At 37.7% G+C, this 22,142-nt stretch overlaps 1 protein-coding gene across 1 annotated transcript in view; it reads left to right on the forward strand.

Moving 5' to 3' along the window:
• Positions 1-22,142, forward strand: part of LOC118785020 (CUB and sushi domain-containing protein 3-like) — a 241,715-nt gene that overhangs the window by 24,904 nt on the left and 194,669 nt on the right. Inside the window, exon 3 of the mRNA XM_036539546.1 lies at positions 12,424-12,536. Coding sequence (XP_036395439.1) covers positions 12,424-12,536 — 113 coding nt within the window. The remainder of the gene's footprint in view (positions 1-12,423; positions 12,537-22,142) is intronic.

Raw genomic sequence — 22,142 nt, forward strand, 5'->3', positions numbered from 1 at the left:
GTAAAATTTAGGGAGAGTAGTTTTGGAGTGTTGTCCCATGGTGTGAAATAACGGACCATTCTGTATTACCAGGTTACATTGGCCACCCCCTGCAACCCTGGAAAATGACATCTGTGTGTATTATAATCCCTTGCATGATGGGGAAGAAGGATACAATTAGGGACATATCTACACACACTGATCAAATGTACCTTTGGCCTTTTGATTGGTGCACTGCTACAAAGAAAGCCTATCAACAAGCAGAGCAATTGGCAGACATGTACCACAGTGATGTTGATGACTGATAAGTGCTTGAATTTTTTGGGGTAATGTAATGTTAAATGTAAACATTAAGTATTTTAGTAGTACAGTATTTTAAAATATAACTAGACTAGATAGTGAGTTTGTTCAGCTCCCTTTGAGCATTTTCACTCTATCTGATCAAAAATGTAATGTATTGAGTTCTAGTTTATGTAGTATATAGAGTATAAGTTCACTTATGTATTTAGACAGTAAACATAAAAGTTTGGACATAGATTCAAGTCTGTGTAGCCATTTGTATACCTCTTGTATACCAAGAGTGTTGTTATATATCTTGGCTTACTGGTTATTATTCATTTACAAGACCACAGTACAGTATATTGCTTGCTTTATTTATACCACGGCTACTCTCAACAGAAATAATTCTGCATTGTTGCTGTTAACTTGTATTGTTTGATTTTGTTTGTTGTTGATGATATATTCGGCCATGTCTTCTGTCCACACTAACCACTTTCTCAATTCACAGAGACAGTTGAACCTGTGACTCTATTTTGCTGATTCATTTATACTCCTCTTTAGGCCAAGGCATCATTAAGTGTCTTCAAATGTGCATGCTGAAACACCCACAGCACTAGTGTTTTACACCAGCAACAATTTTTTTATTTGTCTTCCTGTCTCTGACATTTTTTGGGTTGATTTCCCAGCAGCAGCACCTTTGAATGGACTTTGTCCAAAGTGGTCAATTATGTTTTTGTATTGTTGCTAATTACTATCAGCACAAATGTTTGGGACAATTGTGTGATTACCTGATTTGTATAATTAATTTAATGAGTCTTTATCTGTAATCAGTATTCATTTGTATTGAATGTACCCCTCCATGTTTAGTTTAAACATATTTCATTTTATTACTGAACCCTAGCAAGCCAGAAGTAAATTCTGTTTAGTTTGTTACTGTGGGTTTTCAAAACAATAAAACAATGACATGGCTTATGATTTAATGTTAGCCTATATAGAAACAGTGACTAGCTAGATCAATATAATAGGAAATGATGTAACTTCTGTACTGTGCCTGTCCTGTACCTATTCTCAAGCTAGGAAGTAAAGTGGGCAATCATACAAACTCATGGAGTCTACTTCTTTCTCTGAGTTATTGAGCTTTTCAACATTGAGCATGTGAGTCCAGTTACAACCATTGAAGGGTAAACATTTCTTACCAACCATATCTGTTATCCATGTGCTGCAAGGGTCAGGAGATAGTGAGTCCCGATTAGATAATACTGTTCACTTATTCAATGCCTCTGCAGTTTTCAATTTCACATCTCTCTCCTACCCTTGACCCATGACTTGCTCTAGCTCTGTAGAGTATTTGTACTTGACCTTGCTTGTGGAAGACCTTATCACAGCTGCAGCAGGTTGTACACATGGTCAGGTTCTTTGTGATGACTGTCAGCCCTGATCTTGTACAGTCAGATTCAATCCTGTCTCGTACTGGTTGGACCTGCCCAACCCCACCTAGCAGAAACATCACACAGTCACCACAGAGTCAAGGTTGTGATCATGTGTGCTCTACTACAGCAAAATCACGCCTAATTAGGTGGAAATGTGCTTTGTCAGTGTTGAGTGTTGTTGAGACTGAAAGCAGCTTTCTGAATTTGGACTATTTGGACCTAAATACAAAGAACAGGTTTCTTGATAGAAATGTTTTTTTTTTTTTTTTTGGCTTGATTCAGATGTCTTTTCTTGCCCTGATTGGTTGTAGCGCTCAATCCTTTGGTTAAAGGGGCCCGATGGTGTCCTTTAAATATGAAAAAGGATTTGGATTTATTTCGCTGTTTAAAATACACTGCCCCAGATTTCCATGGTACATTTCACAGGTGCAGGAGTTGTCAGACAGTGCAGTGTTCTAAATTGCCCTGACCCCTGTGGAACAGTGAAACAACACATGCAGTGTCAGAAACAGAAATACAAAAATCTTTATGCATAGGGGCATAATCCTGCCAATATTTAGTTTCGGTGTACTTTTCTCAGTACATTCAGAATGATAATTCTTAAGATGTTTCAGACATTGCAGGTATTCTAAGAATGTCAGTGCAGGACCTGCATGAATTCCAGTTTAACCCACAGAGCAATATTTATGGCAACATTTATTTGTGAATGCAGTTGTCTCTTTTTGCCATTAAAACGTTTTTGACTTTCACCTATTGTGACACTGAACAAGATTGATTACGATGAATATCCATATGTAAATTAAACACAATGTGGTAGACATTAATACACTTTTAGAGAACACTACAAGAGAAAGAGTGTTATGTTTACTGCTTTTAGAGGACCCAGTGTCAGAAACATAGCAGTCCTTACCTGTCACTGACCTGTGTAAATTAAAAATGTCACTGAACAAACTGATTGCACTTGTCATTCATTCTCTAGGCTAGCGTGAGAATATCAACACCCCTACAGAAAGAGGAGCAGGAGATGCTGGGAAACAGAAATGAATAATGATTTCTTTACAGTATTCACAGTGTGTAGCCTATCACGTCTATCATGGAGACAGATATGAGGCTTCCAACAAATTTATTCCTAAAGGGTGGAAAAAAGAAGAAACTGGTAAATACTTGGAATTCAGTTGTACCCTGACTCCAAAAAGCTTAGTATAATAATCTCATTGACATTCAAATAATGGATGGAAATGACAAATTATACATTCTTTCTATAGGGTAGATATAGAAGGTGATTTGACCCAAACTTCAATTCAGCATTTGATTTGGGGAAGATGCCATAGTATAAAATGAATTTTATTATGAATCTTGCAGGGGATGGAATGCTGCCTTATTATGTCTTATGTTTGAGGTATTTGCCTGTGGAGTGTTCTGAAACTATTACTGTTGTGCTGGAATGAGACCATTAAAATCATAACTGTTGCTGACTTGCTGAAGAAAAACAATAACCGCAGGGAAAGTTGTTATATATGGATCATGTGCTGCAGACAATGATAGATAAATAAATGTGCCATGAATCTGTTGTGACTCATGATGACAGGTTATGCAAGTGGAAAATTTCAGTGTAGAATAAAGTGATGGGTATATCTGCTGTGTCATTTAAACTAATGAATAATGTGACCATTATCTGTTTTATGGTAATGATCAACATTTATGAGTTAGTTATGAGTTGATTCCACTATATTTTGCCAGCAGTTCATTTCTGACTACATATAATAAAAAGAATATGGAAACAGACAAGGGAAAAGGTTCATACCAAATATTTTATTGAGTTTTGAAATTTCCATTCTTCTTGAGTGCTAAATTATGTATAGTCTCAATATTGGGTATTGTGTCAAGAACTTAGTATCACTAAAGTCTTTCTGAGAAATTAATTTTGCTGGAGAGAAAATGATCCAGAAAGAAAATGGTCATTAATTTGATATCTCACTCATTTCATGTGAAATCAAAACACTTTCTCATTCTTTCTTGATGCACACAGCTCCAACCTCCAAAGGAGTTGTGATGCTTATGCCTGTAGTGGTATTTTTATATCCGAAATAATTTTAAGATGTGTTCAGTGTTTTTTATTGCCTATCACGATTGGGACATTGTAATGAAATAGCTATAAATGTTCCAGACACAGTCTTAGGGTCATATTAAAGTTAATCAGATTTCCCAGTGCACACTCTGAACCTTTGATGCATCCAGAGCGGCAGGGCGAGAGCCTTGTGTTATGCACCGGGGAATGAATGTGGTATCAGAGCAGTGATTTGTGCAGCTGATGTAGCCATCGATCCGCATCTCAGATGTTCTTCTCACCGTGTCGTAATTAACAAGTGACTGGTGGTGGTGGGGGGGGGGGGTTCTTTCATTATCAGGACCCCTGGCTCTCGTGTGATGGAACAGGTTTTCTTTTGTGGATGTACAATAAAAGGAATGACAGGGAGTCAGTGGAGGACTCCACACGCTAGGGGAGCGTAGCCTACTACTGTGTGTTTCAGTTTGTTCTGCACTGGTAATAATTGGTCCCAGAGTGCATGTATCAACTCAGAAGTAGGACTGTCAAAAAAAAAAAAAGCCAAAAAAAAACATAGGTTCACCATGACGACAGCAAACCTTAAACATTAGCGGCACGTTCCACTTTCTCTGGGAGATATCATAATGTGGCAGCCATTGATATTGGCTAAGACAAACCGTAAGTCTTATGCTCAATTACAGGTCAATAATTGGTGTTTAGGTTGTTTGACCAAAGAAAACAAAAAGAGAAGAAGTATTTCTATTAACTTTTTGAAAAAGTACTCCAGCTGTTAAAATTTAGTTGAGACACCCTGGTTAAGATATTATGTTCTTCTCTCCTTACTATCTTAAATGTTTAATGATTTGCACAAATAACTGACACTTGTTCCCCAGTTCAAGGAATATATTTTTGTGCATTCACAAGACAATAAAATTAAAGTTGAAGATTCAGAATAATAAGAGATTTTTTAATACTGTACATTATATTAATATTCACACTGTTTTTGATAATATCTCGCAAATTATTTATGTTTTGACATTCTGGAGGAGCTGGTTTTGGGTTTATAAAGTCTAATACCTTTTGTCTTATCTTTATATCTGCTTGCTTGATTGTCTCATATATCAGACATATATCAGACATCTTATATTGCCACTAGGATGCACAGTGTGGGAAACATATGTGGTCTGATATTATCTGATTTAATCTGATATTAAATTTCAAAGAAAATCAATGTGCACATCTGAAGATTCATGTCAAAAATTGGTTCTTATAAAAAATTTTGATAAGATTCAACCCTCCCAGCAACCTCTTCCTTACTGTATACCTAACCGACACCATGCTGTCCTTCTCTCCGCAGCATCTCTTTCATACACTGCATTTCTGTTGATTCCATAAGGAAGTGTCTGTTGATTAAGGGGCAGACATGAAGCTAGACTCCTGAATTGTGGCATTTAAAGAATCTAGCATTTAAATTCCAGTGTTATATTTGTGCATTACACATTTTCTAGATGATGCTGTAATTATATTTTAAAAACATACTTTTCTGGGCTAAGTAAAAGATTAGATTGAAGGGAGATATGCATACGTGTTAAGAAAAGTGGCCAGTAAACCCACAGTTATTCCACTACCAGACTCGGTAAGAATCCAGTCGCCCTGCTCATGGCGTCCTTTTTTCCTGACAGTTATACCAGTCTTTACTTCTGCAGGTGATTTATCAAGGTCCATCTTAGTAGGCACATAATGCCGAACAGTTATTACAGGAAACAGGAAGCAAAGAATGTGACGAATGAGATTAAAGATAGGTTGGCCCATAGGCATTAAGCAAAGTTGATTTGTGCATCCTCTCCTGTCAAAAATAGATGTTTAAGGATGAGGACAAGATGCGTGGGATATGGCCAGGCCATTTCAGATCTGTGTGGATTGAGCCTGTTTTTGCGATTGAATCAATTTGTTGTGCATACGTGCAGAATGATACGTTTAGTTTGCCCCTTAGCCAGCAGCTTGTTTTCACACAATGGCAAAAAGATAATGGCACATTTTTTCTTTCCTGGTTGATGTTCCTACTGTCTGATTTTGCAACCATGCCAACAGTTCTGGATCTCTTGTGCCTCAGGCAAACTCTCCCTCACAAGCACAGAGAACTGGGATAATTTTCTTCCTCATTTGCGGAACACCAGAGATGACATTTGCCACTACTGTAGTACACAGTTGCTCGCACATCTCCCTCAGACCATCAAGTGGCCGTCTGCTGGCTTTTTCCGTTCAACCCTGGGAAGCAGGACAAGCTTGTAAATGCTTGTGTCAAAAGGCAAACAGAGGTTCCACAAGACATCCTGGGAGGCATTCAGTGTGACTGCCAGGGTGTGTTTCTTCCCTTTGTCTAATAAATAGGAGCAAATTCTGTTTTTTTTTTTTTTATTTTAATTTTTTTATGAAAAACGATAACAGACTTAGTCATTTAAATGTACAAAAAATACTTTTCAGGAGTGAAAAAATATAATACTTGCTTAAATATTACTTAAGGACAAAGCACCGTAATGGTTAATATTAATCCCCTCCCCCAGTCTGTGTCCTTCCCTTAATAACTTCCATATCTTCCCAGCGTCCTCCTCAGTAGTGGATTAAATTATTCCACAAACCCATCCATTTGAGGTACAGAGAATTGCACTTCTCTTTTTTCCCTTGCAGTGTCTCAGTAATGGAGATGCACTGTGTGTGCCTTCTTCAGCAATTATCTTGTTAGGTACAGTACGCTGACCTGTGTGATGAAATGCTGTCATACCTTCGCAACCTGTTTTGCTTTAATGCTTCGAAATGGGACAGGTGCCCAGGCAAGGTGTAGCATAACACAAAGGATTCATATATTTATTAAGAGTACCACGTCAAACTTGGGACCTCACAATTTCCATCGCTACCTGTGGGAATAGCTCCTCATTAACTGGTAATGGACACAGCGAATCTCTCTGAGGTTCGCACTAATGCTGCTGCTTGGCACTCTCTGCATTGCTGACTAAATTACACTACATTCTGTGTCAGCCCTGGCCAGAGTAACCACTGCTGAAAGCTAGCAAGGTTTTTGTGTTTTTCATTTTTTATCTTCCTTAATGGCCTGTCATAGGAATTAAATTATAAACTAGATGTGTGCAAATTGAGGATTGTAGTGCTGGAAACAGAATCGTATTTACAAATCTGCTTTTGTTGAGCATCCAAGATGGTGGATTAGCACAAGATATACCAATCATCCATATTTTTTCCAGTATAACTTGGATGAAAGGATGAAAGGATGAAAACTGCAGCCATGTTTTTTTTGCAGTCTGACCACTCCTCCACCATTTTTCAAGACTTTCATGTACCTGTTGAATGCCACCATCATGATGGGGCATGCATATAGTACATTCACCCCTTTATGGACAGGAAACATGTCTTTCTTTTCCCATGCTCAGCCCCTTACAATATTGAAATATTTAGAAATATTTCACAGTGATGCCTACTTCCAGTGTTGCACTATTATATGTGCACCATGCCCAATATGAACATGTTCTGCATTTTTTTTTCTTCTAAAAACATTTTTTTTCTTTGAAAATCTGATTTGAATGTGCGGCAACTTTGGTTATACTAAATACAAAGCCCAATGTTATATTGTAATGGGAAGAAAAAAATATAATCTCAGTCTCCCAAGGAAGTGCTTTCAGTAAAATCTTTTTTTTTTTAAAGAATATATTGTAATGAAAAATCTAATTACTTTGTTTCATATGGCAACACAATCCTGCAAGGATGCAATAACAGTACAGTCTTCAGCAGATAAGGGGGGGGGAGGGGGATATGCTGATGTTTATACGGTAATGATTGGATGGCCTGCTTAATTTTTTTTAACTTTCTCTTGTTTTCTATCTGCAGTAAAGGTCTTTTTTCGTTGGTGGACAGTGTCCATCATTCTCTGCAGCATGGATGATCTCTTTTGCCTCCATAGAAATATTCTTTAAATTTGCCCAAAACTCTGCATTCACCTCTTTGTTATTGTGTAAGGGTTGAATAGCATCATCTGAGGTTAAATTTTCTCCTGTGAGAATCCTTGATGGTAGATGCTTGAAATCACAGGTCACTTCATTATCAGAGACATCACTGCTACTGTCTGTGTCAAGAACATTTTTCTCAGACTCTGGTACAAGTATGATATTTTTGATTTCTGCAGAGGGATCATCTTTGTCAAGAGTGTCCAAAACATCTGCCAAAGTATACACGAGGGAGGACCCGTAATTAATTCATACAAAAAGTAATACACTTTGTACATCAGAGTTGCTGCCTTCAGAGAGTCCACAATGGAGACTTTACCCAATAACTAATCACAAAACAGCAAGGATTTTAAATATATTTATTCTAAATGGCTGTTTCCAGCAGTACGCAGTGATACTGCTGTATTCACAAACATTCTTGATGTAGGCCTATTTGAAATAGTATGCTAGCTAAATATTTACAACATTATATTATAACATTATACTATATACATTATAATATATAAACCAAATGTGCATTAGTTATAGGGTTATCAAAAGAAACCCTAGAAAGAAACCCTTGAAAGATAAAATAACTGCATTGAAAGGCTGAAAATTACCAGTTAACTAATGAATAAACTGGCTTTGCTTGTTAGCTATCTCATCAGGTAATTTGGAGTATACATCAATTGTATGAGTAAAGTACAATCTCCATGGTAGTGCAGTGGTATTACAAATCAGAGCTCGTAGGTAGAAAGCTAGCTAGCTGGCTAGTTCAAATCCTATCACAAATTGGCTGGAATGCCAGACAGCTGCCTGAGCTAATTTAATTTATCTACATGTTTTACGACTACGAATCACAGGAATTACAGTATCATTGGAACTGGTTTGAAAATGTGATTAATGCACTTTAGGCTTACCGATTTAATCTTTCACATTCACAATCAGCATTTATGGTCATGCTTAAAATCATGGTAAGGAATGAGCCACTGGTGTAGAGTGAGGTTTATATTCTATAGTTAAGGTGATATCTCTTGGGAATACTTAAGTTTCATTGGCTACTGTAGTCTGACCTTCATTTATTGAAGAGCTGCCAGACACAGTAGTGAAACATTTGGTGGCATTCAGCTGTGTAAATATTTTTGAGTGCTGTATTTTATTATTTTTTTGTTCCTCTGAAAGTCAGCAATTATAGTTGTTAAAGTCTTATTATCTTCAGTTTGTTTCTTTGAAGAGTGGGTGCCTCAGTCTAAGACTCTGCAGTAGCCTGAAGCCAGTGCAGCGACTGCATGTTACAGCACACTTACTTTCAAATGCTTGTATTATGACTGCCTTTCCCATTGTCTGTGCATATAACATATTGAGTTTTGCCATATCTGTATACATTTAGTTTTGTTTTGTTCACCTTGCCTGCAGTCTGAATTTGACCGCCTGCTGTGCTTATCCAATAAACACTTCTACTGTGAAAGCTTGTTCTGCTTCCTTCAGCTGCAGGATGTTGTATTTTGGCATAGGGATAACAGATTTATCGGTTCATTGTCACACAGCACCACGCAATTGTGCAAAGTGTAATGAGGCGATCAATAAAGGACATTGTCACTAATTGACATGTGTTGAACGGAAGGTATGTTGTTAATGAGAGACAGGGAAAACGTAAACTGAGTGAGAACATTAATGGCCCGTTCTATGGATTACTTCTGTGGCTCTTAAGTAATTCATGGAGCCGCAGCTGCAGACAGAATTAATATGAGATGTGCGCACACACACCTGGGCAAGGTTAGAAAGGGAGAACTCCTGCTTGTCCTCAGTGTTAACACAAATTATGCTGCTTAACGAAGGAACAGTTGAAGAAATTTGTTGATGTCTGAGAGTTGCAGGAACCTTGTAAAGATGATGGTATGTGTGTACCTTAAACCGCTGTGATCCGGATTCACTCAGTTTAAGATAATGATTAGGCAGTGGGTAATCCCTGCGAATCCTGAAGCGATGTGAGAAAGTTTTGTTTTGTCCATTTTGTAAAGACAAATGTGCATGTTTTTAATTGAATGTATTTTTTTCAGACAGAGAATCAAAGTATGTTCTTAATCCTTTTATGAACTTAGTTCAAGGTAATAAATAAAATTTCTCTCAGGAAAAGCTCTCTGGCAATTGCAGCTACAAAGATGATGGCCCTGATGCTTACTGAAGAAAGATTACCCTTTTGTAAGATATAATATCTGCTGCACAAATGGTCTGTGTTTTTTCACAGCTCAGTAATTATGTGCTGAAGATTGTTACCACATTTCTAATCTTTCTGTGTTTTCCTTTTCTCTGTGTAGAGCACATATAAATTTCCCAGTATATACTGCTTTGTTTTTCAAATTAAAGTGAAAAGCAAGTTGGAGAATGTCCCCTTTGTCATTGTGTATGCATACAATTACATTTGTATGCAGACGGGGACTACTACCATCCCCCTCCCAGGTCCTTTAAAATGAGATTAAAGGTTAATCGTATTATTAAGGAAACTCCAAGTTCTTGCAGGGGGTACAATACAAAGTGATGTAAAGATATTTCTGCTGTAAACACGTTAGTGTGAAGAGTTTTGTACTCATGACCTCATTTTTCATATATGTTCTAATTTAATCTGTTCATTATCTCTATAATTACGCATCTCTGTTAACAATACCAGTTTGATGGCTGATTTTCCCTTTAAGGTCATTCAAGTTACATTAGAGGACTTTAATGTTAAATGGTGCAGAGCTGCTATCAATGGGAGCACCAACCGTTTTACTTTGAAATGCACATTTCTGATACTTAAGCATTACGGTGCAAATAAAGTTATCTGGAATACAGCGTGTAGAAAAAGAAGGTCCTTGCCATGCTACGCTGATGAAAGCAGGTCGACACTTGCAAAATCCTTGCTGTTTGGTATTTGCTGTCAGCAGTCATGGGTCTGAACCTCATTCAGGATTCGCACAAATGCCTTTGGTAAGAACACGAATGCCTTACTCTTTTTTTCACTGCCTGCAGACATATGTGTCTTGTCAACTCTCCCATTTTCTCTTGTGTCCTCCCATTTTAAAACAGTTCTCACGGCGTGAACAGCACCCCACCCAGAGAAACGTGATTGTGATATGATACAGTCTGAAATAAAAAATGGCATATACCGTCAATTTGATTCACATCATCCTCTGTCCGTAACACATTCGGTACCCTCGGGGGCTAGCCCATGAAAAAAAAATGTATCTACATTGTACCAGATTTGAGCAAAGCAGTGACAATATTATCACAGTGCAAAAATGCCAGATTCAATACCCCTTATCACTGGTAAACGGTACATTAAAAATGAAGACCACATAGCAGTTCCAGGGTAACTGGCATGTGGTTTCATACTTGAGATCGCCTTAGTAAATTCCTTGCAGTTACCAAGCAGGTTTCTTCTACTGTGGATGGCACCATGAAATCGTGGTCGGGGGAGTGAGACTTGTAGCTGAACAGTTTAATTACTAGGTAGGCAAATTCTGTTACACCGTTGGGTATCCTATTAGACAAATGGTCATTAAAGCTTAAATGTAAAATTTGTAAGCTATGTAAGGTACTGTAACAGATAATATAACACATTAGTTAAGTCATTGAGCTAGAACCTCGTAAGGAAACTGGATGGAGTGTCAAAGTCAAAGTCATGACTTTTATCCTTCATTGCAGGATTTATTAAACACAGGAGAGTGTTGTTAACTTACAACTGTTACACAAGCATTTTGCATGTGGGTTTGTTTGTAAAAAAAATATATAATAAATACATGGTAGGCAGTAGATAACAGGAAGATATTTGTTGAGTTGTGAGTTCAGTATTTACACCAAATTAAATCAGTACAAACCAACTCGTACATATGTATGGTGTGACGTGGACAGTTTATCTGGTCCAGTAGACTGGTTCTCTGTCTCCCAGAGATCCAGATGTTGTGGATGTGTTTATTTCTTCCCATATTTATTCCTTTGTGTTACGGAGAATCGTTCTTCAGGGAAAATAATTTCAAGAAATGAACAGTGTGTTAAAAGTCTGCTAATCAGTTAACGGCCTTTGGTATTGCCTTAAGCTGTACCCCCTTATAAAGCATCTAAATGATTACTCCTTTGTGCTGAAGTGGAGTCAGAGAATCTATTCAACTTCATTATTAAAGGTATTAATATTGTAGCTTTGTATGGTGCCACAGTATGAGCAGGCCTTTTAGCAGGAAACCTATATCTTCAAAAAAAGTTCAGACCAATGATTTACAGCATTATATTGGCAGGTGGAGTCAGCTTTAAACATGCAAACATCATTAATGCCTGCTGAAGCTCCTTGCACATGTACATTATAACTAGCTAAAAGTAATTATTGTAAATTATTGAAATTATTAAGAATTATTAAAAATGAAGTGTAAGAAGGTATCCTTGAACAGCTGATGTTGTGTAAATGGTCAGTACTCATAGCCTTGGATGGACTGGCTGTGCTTTTTTCAAAGTATGGGCACCTGTTTGAACCCTCTGTCCTGAGAGTAGATGCAGCTGTGGCTCTTTCCTGTCATCTTTGCCTCATGTGGTGTGCAGGTATTGTTATTTCTCCAGCAGTGGCAGTTGGAGATGTTACGACTATATTTCACTTGGAATTGGATTGAATTGGAATTCTGGATTGTGATTAACTAATTTCCTCTATATTTTTATAATCTCTCAACAGATTGACAGGATTCCAAGTCCCACCCCCTGTCACAAGTACAGGATCGGTTTTTTCACTGCGTCTCACGAGTGACTTCGCTGTAAGCGCTCATGGATTTAAAATTTACTATGAAGGTAAGGAACTCATCCATTCATCTGATGTTTATCTTTAACATTTATATGATGCCTGTGTTTCAGTGAAATGACACAAGAAAGCCATTAGGTCAGTCAAATTGCACTCTGTTAACAGGTATACGTACCACTGCTAGTAACTTTAAATGAAAACCTTTTTTCTCACTGCAAATACTAAAACATGAAGAGAGTTTCCATTAATGGCAACCAGGTCTTTATGATATCATAGACTGCAGCACTGATACGCTGTTGCAGATACAATATCCCAAACTAATGATAAGGGCAGGAGAATATATTTCCAGCAAGGAGACAAAGTGGATTATAAAAGGGTGTGTGCTGTATTAGCAAATTAATGAGAGGAGGGAAAACAAAAACAAGAAACAGGGGCAAGTCCAGAAATGAGAAAATACATCATTAGAGATCATGTCTTAAATTAGTGACTTCAGTACACACACACACACACACACACACACACACCTCATTGTGGTTGCATCTGCGGAAAGCTGTAGTTCTTGTTTTACAATCCCCTTGGTTCTGCTATGCTTTAATTTGATTCTGTCCCTTTATAAAGCAAGCAACGGTTGTAGTTTTACTCGGCTCAATAAAGTGAAACTTGATTAATCCTTTTCAGTTCAAAGAAACGGCTTTCCATAGCAATCAATGTTCTGGCCTTTGGATTGCATTTTATAGTCTCTTCGCCCTCAGCAGACACATGCAGAGATTACATCAAGTCATTTACTCATATTTACGAATTCATCAATATATTTGATTAGACGTACCTCTGTGGCAGATCCAGGAGCAGTCTGCTAGAACTTTGGAATATCTGTTTATTTTCCCAACGGTTAACCCATTATCCGAAATGGATTATTTTCTGTAGGCTGATTTCTCCGCTGTATTTTGGCTCTTTCAAGTTGAAATAGATTAAAACTGTCATTTTTAATAGGTTTATTTATTTTTTTAAGTAAAGCTTTGTTAAAGTCCAATTTTCCATGCTTGGGCCAAACTGCAGAGTACCTAATTGGCTATACTGGGTTCAAGCTATTTGTTTCCTTGAATGCACCTGTTGCTAAAACTGAACTTATTCTGTTTGGCATATCCCAAATGGTAGACGCTGTGTCTTCCATTTAAAGTCCTATCCGTGCCATTAGTGGAGGAATCTTTTTGCAAACTCCTTAATTTAACAACTTCAGTTGCAACCAGAAATCCTCAACCAGACTGAGAAGAAAGGCAGAGTGAGTCATATTCAGGTCTCTGATACCACTTTATAATTTTTTTGTGTTTTTTACATAATTTCATGTTTTTTGTTGTACGTTTGCTTTCACTTAAATCTTTGAGTTGTTGTAATACTGGTATTGATGAGAAGCAGAATATATCAGACATCAGATTGTGCAGGGAAGTAAGAGGAATGCAGTTCAGCTTTAGAATCAGCTCTGTCCGTTCAAGTGGAATGAGGTGTATGGGATGCCTAACAGAAGAGGACAGTCCTTTCGAATTGAGGAGCCCACATGAATTTGTAGATGATTTGTGTGCACGCATCCTGAAACGCAGCAGGCAGCCGCATCAGCCTTTTCAAGTGTGATTCTCCGAGCTGCAGATTTCCACAGAGCACTTCACAGGCCATTATGAGATGCTTAATGTAAATGTAAAACAGGATCAGGATGATGCTGACTGGCAATTGATGTGTCAGGTTTACAAAGGAGGACGGGAAAAAAAAAGCTACTGTAGTGGAGCGCGGCGGCTTGAGGGAGAGTGCGTGATCATCTGCTGTGGAAAGGCAACGTAAGCCCCCTTGAGCCAAAAAAGAGTGTGATTAATTCCCTGGGCTGGTGACCTTGGGAAGCTAATCGCATCTCTTTGTACACGGTGTGGACAGCGAGGGGGCCGTGGTTTGAAAACCCACAGCGGACTTACCCCCATTACTCCGCACACTCGCAGCATCCCTCACGGTGATGTGAGGAAAGGCTAGAAAGACACGCGAAAGGTCCTAGGCGATGAAAAGAGAGGGCCTGTGACTGCCAGATATCTTCAAATGCCTGTGACTGTGGAAATCAGTCCTGCCACTGTGCATGCCTTTGATTAAATTCCCTTGATGGCAGCAGACAGCTTGTCTGGGTGAGCAGTGAAAGCCGCTCCCCAGCAGCACCTTGAGGAAAACAGGGTGTAACAGTGACACCAGCAGGGCTGTGGGCCTGTGCAGAGTCCATGTCAGTAATCTGGGCCTCACACTGTGGTGAGAGCCAGGGGATCAACTGGGATCAGCCCTAAAAATCACTCACAGCCTTATCTGAAATTGTGCCAATTTCCCAATTTTGATGGAAGCTGTATATGCTCAGAATGTCTGTTATTGAAAGATAGTTGCATAGTATATTGCAAAGATTGTTGCAGAAACTATACTAATTCCCCATTATATAAGACAGTAAAATGGGGTGTGAATATTTTCTCTAAGATGTGAGAACATGCGTGTGTGTGTGCGCGTGTGTGTGTGTGTGTGTGTGTGTGTGTGTGCGTGTGTGTGTGTGTGTTTGTGTATATATATATGACTGCATACAAATCTTTTTGCTTTTTATGCAGGTTGCTTGAGTTATTCTGTATTACTTGAATTTATTGAGAAAGTGCATTTCTCGTTTCCACAGGCCACAGGATACCATTTTGCTTTAAAGTTATTATGACATGTATAGTTGAGGAGATTTATATTTATAAATACATTATCCACTTGGCGCTTTGATCCAGAGCATCTTACAAAAAATAAAATCAATAGGGTTAGGCAATTAGCCACACATATCCTGAATCATTAGTGCCATCCTTGAAATATAGTGCTATTGTGGGGAACACATTGCCACAAGGGGAGTATATGCTGTCATAGGGCGCACAGCTTTAAACTATAACTGCCCATTTCCAGCCACCTAGTTTGTATCACTGCAATGTGTTTATCATTGCACTTTTGCCACCACAAAAGTTTGAAGTACCACCAGGCTTTTATCTTCTATTTTTAAATCACTGTCCATTTTACTACTACTAGTTTTACCACCACAGTGTTATGAGGGAGGAAGCTCAGAGTTCAGCGAGCTAAGGTAGTTTCAATAGGTGAGTTTTGATTCTGCACTGGAAAATGGATTCCACTGTCCGGAGTTGTGGCAAGCTCATTCCACCATTTAGAGGCAAGAGTAGATAAGGGATTTTAACAAGATGAGTGACCCTTCCAGGAAGGAACTGCTAGGTGATCAGAAGCTGTAGAGTGGAGTGGTGTGGCAGAAGTGTTGGAACGTGATAATAGATTGTACGTTTTCGTTACTGTCTCATGAGTGTTACACTATGCCATCCCTGTTTTCTATTGCCTTACCACCTCTGCCTTTTATACTAGGGTGTGTATTTGTGTGTGTGTGTGCGTGCGTGTGCATGTGTGTGTGCGTGTGTGTGTGCGTGTGCGTGTGTGTGTTTGTGTGCGTGTGTGTGTATGTGCAAGTGTGTGTTTGTGAAAGAGAGAAATATCAGTTTAGTGCCTGTCACTCCACATATCACCAGGGAAAATAAACATAGTTTTGCAGGCAGTTCATTTTTGCTGATTAATCCATGTCTCTAAATATCAGCTGTAACAGCTGAGGTGCCCCTCTGTCAAGCTTAAGATATACCTTAACCCACCGCAGGGAGGTGGGGGGAAAAAGGCAGGGTTGGGCTAACCATGCATCAGTAGCACTTGGAATAGGAAGTATGAGTCAATTTCATGAGGTGATAATGGGAATGCTGGAACACTCTTACCTAGAAAGCAGTGGTGCTTGGCAAAACTACTTCCCCCAAAAAGAGGTATGAGTAGTTCATGCCAAAGGAATGTGCATTACTGATTTGCTATGACTCTTCTGTAAGTAAAGAGTTGCCAATAGATGACAGCCCTGCATGCTAACATATTTAGTGTGAAACAGGCGTGTTTCAGCAGTAACCTTCAGTGCTTTTAATTTTAACCTGATTACCTGTTCTGTTCTTTCTTCATAAGCATCCAATGTGGTAATGTGAAGAGGATGTGTAGCCCTGTGTTAATGCAGACTGTATAGCATTTACTACTTTACTTTTCCTTCTCCATGTGATTGCACTGTAGATGTGGAGTTAAGGGAAAAAAATCATTTTTTCTCACCAGAACAGGTTTTGAGAAAAGACAAAAGCTGTGATCTGATATTCTGAGGAGTTGTTATCTTTACTGCTAACATCTCTATGTTGCTATTTGTTAATCTTTTAAATCAGGAACTTAATGTAATGTTGTTTCATTTCTGGCAATGGTTTTGAGTGTGTGCACAGTGTGTAATATTAATAACAGTGTGAATATTATAGCTGGAAAGCCACATGACAGAGTCTGTGAATCATAGAGAGTACATTTCAGATTTTCTTCCATTGTGCCCGTATGAGGAAATTAATTTCGAAAAACATTAAATTACACACACTTGACAAAGAAAAAGCACTTCCTACCACAACATTCTGTCATGTTTTGTGACCTCTGGTCTTGGATCATTTGAGCAGCTGAAGTGTTTAGTAATGTACTTTACATAATCATGATTCATAATGCATTCTGAAACAAAAGCACTCATTCTCCATCAGCTATTAAAAAAGATACATTTACCTCTTTTGTATTAAATTCTGGATATTGACGGGAGTGTCAGTGGATAAAAAAATCTACCAATCACTCACAAAAATATGCCTTTTCCTTAAAGGCAAATAACTAGTTTTAATTATTCATTTGTTTCGAAAACTCCCTTTTAATAAAGAAACACAGTCTGCATATATTGAACATATATATTAGCCATTCATACAGTTGGATACATTTACTGAGGCAATGCATGTTAATTGGCTAACTTTAGGAGGCAACAGCAGTTTTCCAGCTGACACTGAAACATGCAATCTCCAGATTACATGTTTCAGTGTCTCTTGATCTCAGTGTTACAAGATCAAGTCCTTATCTTATGTAATGTCACAAGACACTACTGGTTTAGCAAGTACTTATACGTAATCATACATATTTCATAAAAAAATGCATAGTACCTTTTATAAACCAGTTATTACATTTACAAGAAACTGCAATGCTTTATGATGACTGACAGAGAGACAGTACAACACTATATTTATCAGTTGTACTGTATTTTATGATTAGTACTTCATGGTTACATTATAATGCATGTTATACAATATGAATTAAAACCAGATTGAATCTACTCAAAAGATTTTTTGTTCTTAAATAAAAAAAATACATTTAAGCAAAGGTACCATTTTTTCATGCCTTAGACAACATGATAGGTTTGTCTATTGTTAAAATTGTCAAAAAAATGTAAGAGTTGTTTAAAATTGACATAGTGAAGGATGAGGCACATTGCAGTTGTATCTGAATCTACTGTATAAGTGTGGCTCTGAGCACCAGCAGTGGCATCCTTCTCTCCAAGTAGTGTGAGACAGGGACCTGCCTGCTATAGGTCTTTAAGTGCATTCAGTATGTACAGTTGCTGATGAATGACTTACTTATCCTGAAGAATTGCTCCTTTTGTCATTGTAAGAGAGGTCTGGGATCCCTGGGCTTGTTTAAGAGGTACCAAAGAGGACCCTTTGTTATGGAATCAATGGTTTCTTAAACTTCCAGCTCAATAACCTATTTGTTCACAGCTAATTTCAAAGAACATTGCCAATACTTGTTTGTAGAAATGGCTGAGTATCAAGGTTTTAGTGATTATGAAAGACATCTTTGACACCCAATGCTTCTGAGTGCCCCAAAACCCTTTAATCATAAAATCTTTACATCTTATAAGCAGAACTGCCTTAAACAGAAAGCTGCTTTTGAAATATTTGATAGGATTGTGTACGCGAAACCATTATAAAGTTGTTTTGTACTTGAATGTCTCATCTGCATGGTGCGATGTGTAAATTTATCACAATTAATAATTCAATTCTCCATATTAGGTTATGATGCTTCAGATTAGATGTGTTGGGTAACATTCAGTCATTCAGTCTGTTGATTGCATTCTGAAAGATTAATTTGTTTGAATGTAATTTGATTAGACATGCAGAGACAAACCTTACTTGCATTTGTCTTAATTTTCTTGTGTGTCACTTGTCGTGAATTTGATCCCTCAATAGCTGTTAGAATAACATCATAGCTCTGTTTACTCTCAGACTACAGATTGATGTTGAGAGGGTGGTACACAGGCTTTGGAAAGGGGTACTGATGTCCAAATGGCTCTCTTCTTTCAACTGTACTGATGGTCACAAAGGGAAACATTTAAAAACTGAATTATAAAATTCATGTCTGTATAATCTTCATAAATTTTTAAATAATGTTAGTAAGGTTAGACATTTAACATTTTATTTTTTAATTTTTAATATTTTGTTTAATATTTAATATTTTGTTATTTGTTTAATTTTTATATGTTATTCTGAAGATTGAGTAATTGATCCAACACTGTTGTGCACCAGCGTTTCTCATTCTGGGTAAAAAACAGTAGTAAATATGTTGATAATTATGGAATGTTCCTGAATTTTGGAGAGCTGTGCTGTGAGTTAATGATACATTCGGGTGAACCAGAGGATTACAACATATTTGATTACTTTTTCACAGGTAGATTGAGGGAAAGTGCTGCCCACAGAAATCTCTCAATAATATTCACCTCCAGAACCTCCAGTTTCATCTGTAATTATCTGTATTAACATTTTGGTTCCAGTTTTTAGTACAGCAATACAACAGGGTGACACAAAAGTATAATTGCACAGCAGGATAATTACAGATGTAACAATGATGCAAGACATGCTAGATGCTGTTACACAGTGAGCACTACATTCATGTATTTAAGCAATGATTAGTAACATGTAAAATTGTAAAAAAAAAGTGTAAAAAAAAAGTAGGAAATTGATAATTTGAAGGGAAATTCTTCATTTGAATTCCATCTTATCTACAGTGTGGTTATAGAGTAACAACATCTTGTTTCTGAAGTGCCCACCATGTAGGTAAAATATTGCATTGCCTTCTATTTAAAGATGCAGAAGTGCTTGGGTAGTGAAATGAAGGGGTAACTGACTTCATCCATTGGTAATATGTGGTATTCATATGGCTAAAACAATGCAAGTGCAATGGACATCCATTTAAGTGGAAAGACAAGCTTTACAATCTTGGTTAGCATGCATATTCTAAACAGCAGTCCCACGACTGTGAGTTCCTTTCACATGCTCAAAACAATATTCTGTTATTTCATTGAAGAGCAGACCTCCCTTAGGCATGTCAGTATTGTTTTCGAAACACAAAATACTTCTTCACATTTTCTTTTGTATTGAAGAGAGCATGTACCTCTCCTCTGCTATCTCCCCGCACAGTTTTTCCACAGGTGTTAGCATATTTACATTTATCTATTCACTGCACTGTGAACAGGTGGGACATAGCTTTTCTTTTCATTTGATTTGCCCATGATAGCGCTCATGCTGTAAGACTTTAAAATGTTAAAGCAAGTCTCCTTTATTAGGTAAAGCACCCAACTTGCTAACTCAGTAGGTATCATCAACTTGATTTTAGGGATTTCACCAATTGGACAGTATGTTAATCACTGATTGATTTAAAACAAAAAGTTAAATTTTGAATAGAACTGAAAGGTTTATTCAAAACAATATTGCTAGCTAGTTAGCTTGTTATTTGTACCACTCAGCCTTATCTAAGTCCTTTATGTGCACTTAGGTACAAGTGTCTTTCAGACAAAAACAACAAGATGAAAGCATAGATGACTGATCATTGAAAAAGGGTCAACCCACTGGTCGTATAACCCTGCTTAGATTTAGGATATTTACATGCCACAGAGATTTAGAATTTCACTTTGGACATTTCATCTGGCATGTGAATAACCTCCTATGGCACAGAATCCCCATCATAACATTCGGACATTGGTTGTGGCATCAGTTTCAAAGTGAAGACTGCCCCCTGTGGCCTAGCAACACCACTTCCAGCAACAGGCCAGTTATGAATTGAAAAAAAAAAAACATATGTACATACATTTTAACTGTAGAGGTGCTTAGAATACATTTTATTTCAATACAGAAAGCAGTAAAAACCTGTACACTGTTATCCTCTCCAGTAATTTTTTTTTTAATTTAACTTCATGAGAATAGCTGGACCCTTAAGGTCTTTGTCAGATCTTGTATCCAGCAAAGAACGCTAACTGTAAATGCTGTGCGGTGCAGGGTTACATCGATAATCTTGAGCCTGCATGTTGCAGATCACTTGGCCAGTGCGATGATTGGCTGACCTCAGGACAGAAAAACTGGTGTGCTGGCATAAACAGTGACGTATAATCAATGCAGTCAGAGATAACAATGTCACCAAGGTCAACTCATGCCACTCATGTCACCAATGTGACATGAGTGGCATGAGTTGTGTCTTGGTGGCTATGAAGGATGTTTTAAGTCTTTACCCAAGTAACCTTGGTTTTCTGAGGGAAGGGTGTGATGGTATGTGGGACACGTTGTAACAGCTATTGTGCTTTGAGGAATGGTTTTATTCTTCATCCAAGGTGAGGTCTGGAGATGTACAGGTCCACAGTGCCATGAGATATGATACAACAGCTGTCCTCAGATAAAGGTGAATCTGTGAATCGCAGCCTGAAGATTCACAATGATGAATGATGATAGTGATGATGAGCATGATAGCCAGTTGTAATCACATTTTTTGTAATTGTAATTTTCCGGATTTTTATTATTATAATAACGATCTCTGCATAGTCCTTAATCTGTTACACTTATTTATGGTTAACTTGTATGGTTAACGGTGTCCATACAAGTTACATTGCACTTTGAATTCCGTTTCCGCCATTTTAATCAGGAAGGAGCAGAATATAATTGTAAAAGAAATACAGCTCTCGAATTAGGGACATTTTTCAACACTGCTGTTTACTTAGTGTTAAGATATTGATTCAGTGCCCCTATAAATTTCTGATGATTTTCACAGCTATGGATGAAATTGAGCTGGATCTCACAGTAAAGCAATCAACAGCCATATTTTCTGGACCAGACCAGGTGACAAAAACTAAAGACACGCTTTGTTTCCTACGATTACACCACATACAAAATACAGACAAATTAATTACTGTGCATGTACCACTACCCACTGAATGAGGCCTGTTGTAGAAAGAGGATTATTTCCTGTGCCCGCTGCTTCACTCCTATACCCACCCCTGTTCTGCAAACATCAGCAGTTCTCTCTCACCAGCCATTTTGTTTTTGTTGTCAGGGTTATTTATGGTTATAGCTAACCACACTTTTGTTGATTTTGACAAATTACATACTGACTGTCAAGACTGTAAGTTAGAAATGTTTAACATTTAAAACCTGATTGTTTATTATATGAGGAATTTTTGACAAGGATAGTCCTCAGTTTGATTATTGTATGAATTGAGTAATTATGATTTATTGAGTAATTACTGCTGCAGATGAAATGTGCATAGCCCAGTTGATATGTATGACCTGAACTGGAGTGAACTGAAGTTGCATCAGCGCTGTTCATTCCAGTTAGAAAAACCTGTTTGTCTGACTTGATAGTCAAATCACTTCACTTCCAGCAATATGATTAGTTACTTCTGAGGTCACTAATGGATTCCACGATAT

The sequence above is a fragment of the Megalops cyprinoides genome, chromosome 10, assembly GCF_013368585.1.
Source record: "Megalops cyprinoides isolate fMegCyp1 chromosome 10, fMegCyp1.pri, whole genome shotgun sequence".
NCBI classification, from domain to species: Eukaryota; Metazoa; Chordata; class Actinopteri; order Elopiformes; family Megalopidae; genus Megalops; species Megalops cyprinoides.